The sequence below is a fragment of the Littorina saxatilis genome, linkage group LG15 (assembly GCF_037325665.1).
Source record: "Littorina saxatilis isolate snail1 linkage group LG15, US_GU_Lsax_2.0, whole genome shotgun sequence".
Classification (NCBI taxonomy): Eukaryota; Metazoa; Mollusca; class Gastropoda; order Littorinimorpha; family Littorinidae; genus Littorina; species Littorina saxatilis.
The window spans coordinates 2,444,624-2,452,123 of record NC_090259.1 but is presented as its reverse complement, the minus strand read 5'-3'; the positions used below and the strand labels follow the sequence as shown (position 1 = coordinate 2,452,123).

At 42.2% G+C, this 7,500-nt stretch overlaps 1 protein-coding gene across 2 annotated transcripts in view; it reads right to left on the bottom strand.

Annotated features, from left to right (window-relative positions):
- Positions 1–7,500, bottom strand: part of LOC138948194 (uncharacterized) — a 41,154-nt gene that overhangs the window by 1,288 nt on the left and 32,366 nt on the right. Inside the window, exons 1-3 of one of the 2 annotated variants that reach the window (XM_070319698.1) lie at positions 5,250–5,657; positions 2,567–2,659; positions 138–278 (exon numbers count right to left, since the gene is read on the bottom strand). In XM_070319698.1, the coding sequence (XP_070175799.1) occupies positions 138–278; positions 2,567–2,659; positions 5,250–5,301 (286 nt within the window). In that variant the 5' untranslated portion in view covers positions 5,302–5,657. Of the gene's footprint in view, positions 1–137; positions 279–2,566; positions 2,660–5,249; positions 5,658–7,500 lie in introns of those variants that run through there. The other variant, XM_070319697.1, reaches the window with a different exon arrangement.

Here is a 7,500-nt window from a genome sequence, read left to right as displayed (position 1 = left end):
AGCTATATTCTAAATTTATTTTTAAATGCTGCATCTGAAGGGCAAGGTATCCCAGACTTTTACCCTGCCTCATTTGAGAAGCCCCCCCCCCCCTCTCATACAGTAGGTCCAGCCCCAACGGCTGTTGGTTTTCTTACCACACACGGTCTTGTCGTTGTTGGCTGTGTAGCCGACGTCGCATGTACACTTGTTCAGGTTGTCTCCTGATGTCGGACACGAGGCATGGAGAATACAGTTATTTGTGGATCCCGAAACGCACGTCTGTGCAACCTTTATCTCTGCAAGAAACAAACAAGTCGCAGAAATCGATATCAAAACATTTAATTAATTTAGTCAATGTGACCAAACATCAAAACTGAACAATACAAGTCTTTACTGAGAATGGTTCCTTGCTGACCGACATTTTGTTTTTACCGATGTTTGTTTTTTGTTTGTTTGTTAGTTATCAATTTTTTATTGTTTTTAAAAAAAAAAAATTTTTGGGGGGTAACTTATTGTCTCGAGAACCCAAGGGAACATATAGAGCATCGATCTTAACCTTTGTTTTGTTCTCAGTCAACTCTGAACAATCTATCGACAGAGATGGCGCTGTCATCGATCTTAACCTTTGTTTTGTGCTCAGTCAACTCTGAACAATCTATGGACAGAGATGGCGCTCTCATCGATCTTAATCTTTGTTTTGTGCTCAGTCAACTCTGAACAATCTATGGACAGAGATGGCGCTGTCATCGATCTTAACCTTTGTTTTGTGCTCAGTCAACTCTGAACAATCTATCGACAGAGATGGCGCTGTCATCGATCTTAATCTTTGTTTTGTGCTCAGTCAACTCTGAACAATCTATCGACAGAGATGGCACTCTCATCGATCTTAACCTTTGTTTTATTCTCAGTCAACTCTGAACAATCTAACGACAGAGATGGCGCTCTCATCGATCTTAATCTTTGTTTTGTGCTCAGTCTACTCTGAACAATCTATGGACAGAGATGGCGCTGTCATCGATCTTAACCTTTGTTTTGTGCTCAGTCTACTCTGAACAATCTATGGACAGAGATGGCGCTCTCATCGATTTTAATCTTTGTTTTGTGCTCAGTCAACTCTGAACAATCTATGGACAGAGATGGCGCTGTCATCGATCTTAACCTTTGTTTTGTGCTCAGTCAACTCTGAACAATTTATCGACAGAGATGGCGCTGTCATCGATCTTAATCTTTGTTTTGTGCTCAGTCAACTCTGAACAATCTATCGACAGAGATGGCGCTGTCATCGATCTTAACCTTTGTTTTGTGCTCAGTCAACTCTGAACAATCTATCGACAGAGATGGCGCTGTCATCGATCTTAACCTTTGTTTTGTGCTCAGTCTACTCTGAACAATCTATCGACAGAGATGGCGCTGTCATCGATCTTAACCTTTGTTTTGTGCTCAGTCAACTCTGAACAATCTATCGACAGAGATGGCGCTGTCATCGATCTTAACCTTTGTTTTGTGCTCAGTCAACTCTGAACAATCTATCGACAGAGATGGCACTCTCATCGATCTTAACCTTTGTTTTATTCTCAGTCAACTCTGAACAATCTATCGACAGAGATGGCGCTGTCATCGATCTTAACCTTTGTTTTGTGCTCAGTCAACTCTGAACAATCTATCGACAGAGATGGCGCTGTCATCGATCTTAACCTTTGTTTTGTGCTCATGTTCAGTCAACTCTGAACAATCTATCGACAGAGATGGCGCTGTCATCGATCTTAACCTTTGTTTTGTGCTCAGTCAACTCTGAACAATCTATGGACAGAGATGGCGCTGTTATCGATCTTAATCTTTGTTTTGTGCTCAGTCAACTCTGAACAATCTATCGACAGAGATGGCGCTGTCATCGATCTTAACCTTTGTTTTGTGCTCAGTCAACTCTGAACAATCTATCGACTGACAGAGATGGCGCTGTCATCGATCTTAATCTTTGTTTTGTGCTCAGTCAACTCTGAACAATCTATCGACAGAGATGGCGCTGTCATCGATCTTAACCTTTGTTTTGTGCTGAGTCAACTCTGAACAATCTATCGACAGAGATGGCGCTGTCATCGATCTTAACCTTTGTTTTGTGCTGAGTCAACTCTGAACAATCTATCGACAGAGATGGCGCTGTCATCGATCTTAACCTTTGTTTTGTGCTCAGTCAACTCTGAACAATCTATCGACAGAGATGGCGCTGTCATCGATCTTAACCTTTGTTTTGTGCTCAGTCAACTCTGAACAATCTATGGACAGAGATGGCGCTGTCTCGGTAGCATGGACACCGGGGACCCCTTTCTTGCATACACAGGTTAGTTTGGTGGGTGTTTTTTTAAGCATACTATCAATTCAAACTTTTTTTTATAATGTTTTTTAAGGGAGGGGGGGGAGGGGGGTTGTATTCAGGACAATTTTAAGGAAAAAAAGTGTAACAATTGTTAAGCTTCATCACATAGTCCGGACTGAGTCAAACAATGAAATCGCCAAAGACCCGCCTCAATTTGTTTAAACCCGGAAATGACGTCGGCATGCTCTCGTGTTGGGTAAGCTTACTTACTGCAAGTCGTGCCTTCACAGTAGGCACCACCTATACAAGTCGTGGTTAAGCCATCACAGCTTTCTCCCGCTGCCACCTCTCCTGCCTCGATGCCTGAACAAAGCAGCACATCACACATCAAAGATTACAGTTTTCAAAGATGAAACGAATACGGGACTGGTTAAGAACAGATAAGATAAGATTCGATAACATTGGATGAGATAAATCTGCATTCACGACGATACAGGCTTAAACAAACAGAACGGCACATACGGCTCGCTTTGTAATCATCAAAATGATGGAACATGGAATGAAAGGAAGACAAATATTTCAAACTTTAAAGAAAGAGTGCTCTATCTTTTGCATTTAAGGGCAGTTTTGTTACGTTGGCAAACTTTTCAATTTTCTTTCAAGGTTCTTGATTAAAATCTTCAGAAAAAGTTTTATTTGAATGAATAATATGCCAAAAGGGATTTTTAGGGATGAAAAATTGGGTTTTAGGGACAGATTCATCTTCCTGAAAAATAAAGATTGAACTTTGCAGTATGTTTTATGTTACTGTTAAAAGGTGTCTTGATGCAGCAACAGACCAACTTCTTCAAATTTATAAACATATCTTATTTTCTGGGTAGATATTACAAGCACAAAATGAATTTGAGACAAGTCGCGTGAAGCGATATAAACACCTTTAGTCAAACTGTCGGCATAAAGTAACAGGTGAACACCTAAAAACCCGCATCGCCGAGACTATATCAAGATAGTCTCGACTAACCACACCCAAAGACCGAGACGGGTCACGCTCGTCTCCGTGTAGCGTGCGAACGCAGTACCTACTTAAACCTATTTTCTGTAATTCTGAGCACATGTTTAGATTAATCATATAATATTTATATATTTGTGAATTCAGGAGAAATTGAGAAATACGATGCAATCATTTTTGAATCTGTTAGTGAAAACTCGATTTTAATGACAACTTTAATGAGCAAACTAATTCACTAGTTTTTGAGCCTCCAAGCTGAAATGCAATACCAAAGTCCGGGCTTCGTCGAAGATTACTTGACCAAAATGTCAACCAATTTGGCTGAAAAATGAGGGCGTGACAGGGCATCCCAACCCTCACAAAAAGCCGGATATGACGTCATAAAGACATTTATAAAAAATAAAAAAGACGTCTGGGGATATCATACCCAGGAACTCTCATGTGAAATTTCATGAAGATCGGTCCAGTAGTTTCTCTGAATCGCATTACACACACGCACCCACACACGCACGCACACACACACACACACACACACACACACGCACACACACACACACACACACATACACCACAACCCTCATCTCGATTCCACCTCTATGTCAAAACATGTAGTCAAAACTTGTCTAAATGTAAAATAAAGAACAAGAAGATTGGACTGTAATTCTAGAAGATGAATATGTCCCAATTACGGCACTGATGCTCAAAAACTGAATCTGAGACAACGGCGTCAAAAGTTTTCAAAATGGTGTCAAATGTTAATAAAAACATTTTGACAGTTGGCTGTCTTGTCCAATTCAAAGTGACAGAGATTGTTGCAAACCAAAACAATGATCTCGATGGTCAACAAATGAAATCTTAAAATGCTCGTAATGTGTTTGTACGGTATGACGTCCAACACACCTCGAATATTCCCAATCTCGTAGGTGCTGTCTTAAAAAAATACCCCCCAAAATTCCTCATATCTAAAATTTGCTTCCCCAAAAAGTCAGTTCAGTTTATGTTTGATATCCACACATAAGTGATTGACATTACAATCCCTTGCATTTAAGACCCAAGAAGTTTCGCCTAAGAACTGTTCGGAGTAACCCTAATTGTCAATCTTTTTATAGGTTTGAACTGAAAGTTTACAGGCAACAAGAATGTTGCTCCGATTGAAGACAATGCAACAACCAGAATGTGGCTACAACGAGTTCAGGAGTTACCTCAATGTCACCTGGCCCCTGTCAAAACCCCTAATACACAATGGCCGTCTGCATACGATTGATCGGTCAAAAAATACGGGACTTAAAATATACCGATAAATGTTCACCGGATTGATAGCCCTATCAACGACCAGGCCTCAGGTCTCCTCAATTTGAATTTGGCGGGCGCAATGGCTTGGTGGTAAGACGCCGGCCTCCAAAGCGGAAGGTCGTGAGTTCGAATCCCGGCCGCGCCTGGTGGGTTAAGGTGGACATTTTTCCGATCTCCCAGGTCAACTTAATATGTGCAGACCTGCTAGTGCCTTATCCCCCTTCGTGTGTACACGCAAGCACAAGACCAAGTGCGCACGGAAAAGATCCTGTAATCCATGTCAGAGTTCGGTGGGTTATAGAAACACGAAAATACCCAGCATGCTTCCTCCGAAAGCGACGTATGGCTGCCTAAATGGCGGGGTTAATACGGTCATACACGTAAAAATCCACTCGTGCAAAAACACGAGTGTACGTGGGAGTTTCAGCCCACGAACGCAGAAGAAAAAGAATGTGGAGAAAAAAAAGGGGAATCAATGTGGATTAATCTGAAAGCGTTTTCTGATGAAAGCGTTTTCTGGTGAAACCGTTTCGCCCTTTGGCTGAAGGTAAGTGCCTTTTGCATTTGAGCAAAAGTGATCAGAAACCTTTTTCCATTGACGATAATAATATACACCTTTTTTCATCAGACAGTTCACAGAAAACGACTTACCTTTGACCAGAAGAAAAATGCAGAGAACAGAAGCCAGGATGAGCTTGGCCATTATGTTGGTTGATAGTTTTCTGTTGTCGAGAAGACCGCTCTGCTCCTTGTCCTGAAGAATCACAGCTAACGGTGACTCGTCGTTATCTGGGGGCTTCTATATATATAATGTTTCAACACCTAGCAACCAGGTGTGTTTGTTAATACACAAGACCTGGGTGGTGAAAGTCCTTGCGGAACAGATGCACACTAGAGAAAAAAGTAAAACGTGGAGAGTCAATGACGTCAACAATCACATTTCTGATTGGTGGATTACGATCAAGTCTTGAAAGATTCTAGTGGCAGGTATAGATCATTTGGGGTACCTCAGTACTTCGTGTTTCAATCGGTGTAATATTTGCTCCCTGTACAATGGTGTCCCGCACCGGGACCATCACGGGTTTTGTTTTTACCAGAGTAGGTTTTTTTTAAAGGCAAATTAATTAGGTGTTGATTGAAACGACTTAATCACAGTGTAAACGTGCCTTGTAGTTATTGTTTCAAGGCCACTTGAGTTACTTGGTCACCAGGTATTAGCACGTGTAAACCATGTGTGGCCACACTTGAGTTACTTGGTCACCAGGTATTAGCACGTGTAAACCATGTGTGGCCACACTTGAGTTACTTGGTCACCAGGTATTAGCACGTGTAAACCATGTGTGGCCACACTTGAGTTACTTGGTCACCAGGTATTAGCACGTGTAAACCCTGTGTGGCCACACTTGAGTTACTTGGTCACCAGGTATTAGCACGTGTAAACCATGTGTGGCCACACTTGAGTTACTTGGTCACCAGGTATTAGCACGTGTAAACCATGTGTGGCCACACTTGAGTTACTTGGTCACCAGGTATTAGCACGTGTAAACCATGTGTGGCCACACTTGAGTTACTTGGTCACCAGGTATTAGCACGTGTAAACCATGTGTGGCCACACTTAAGTTACTTGGTCACCAGGTATTAGCACGTGTAAACCATGTGTGGCCACACTTGAGTTACTTGGTCACCAGGTATTAGCACGTGTAAACCATGTGTGGCCACACTGGGGGCTGCATGCGGACTTCTATTATTGTGTTGGTGCAGAACGTGGCTCCTCGGTTTCTACATTCTCCAACCATATCACTTTGTCGGATATGTTTTCACTCTTGCTATGCGAATCGTAGTTATATTATCGATCTTCATGGAGTCAATAAATCACAACAGCTTCATCAACAGCTCACTGTCTTGCTTCTGATGTAAATAACAGTCATCAGATGAGACGTGGCTTGCAGAAACTGCTGTCGTCACTGTCACTTACGTCGGATATGCTAATGATAACGAGAGCAATGGTACTAATCTGGATGTCATCCTGAGAATAGATATCTTCCAGGGTACGAACACACATGTAATCTACCAATATGTCGTCCAAATAGAACACAATTCTGCCTTCTTCGCGGTGTTTCTTCAAGTTCCTGAGAAAGTAAATGTGCCTTTCTACAATGTCTTTTAATTTTAAGCAAACCAAAGTCTTTCGCGTCAATCCATATCATTACGAAATCTCAATTTGTGCAAGGATTTCCACAAAGCGTATTTTAATAGGATAAGATCGTGTTTTTCTCACAGTTGTTCCCATAGACCCGACAGCAGTCAACATTCAATGTTTTGCATAATCTCCACTGCGGTGCATTTAATTTAACACAAGTCACATGAATCTACATACAAAGGCGACGTCGGCGCCGCTACCGGTGATGTAACCTTTGTCCGTAGACTCGTTGAGTGCGCAAAACAATTTATCACCTGGATATAATACCCATTGTCTTACATGCTCGTTTGCTGACGTGTCCCCGCGCAAAAGGAAGCCTCCTTTGTTTAGATTTCTTCATTAACATTTTGTATACATTTTTAGTCACACTCTTTAACACCCCAATCACACACAGACGCCCCTTCTACTACGTTGTAAAATTGTCCGAGAGCGTGGCCAATCGTGGGCCAAAATTGGGAGGATCTCCATGAGCGTGGTGTGATCGGGGTGGGGTCGGGAAGCTGCACGCTCTTCCCACGCTTGCACAAAAGCCGGGTCGTGGCCTACAGAAAGCGTGGCAAAGTCTTACTAAGAACGTAGCGGGAACGCCATTACCGTACAAGCAGCGTGATAGCATCGTGCTGGGATTTATGTGGTCGTGATAAAACCACCATCAGGTCCGTTCATCTTCGAATGTGGGGTATAATCGCCGTCAAAATCCAG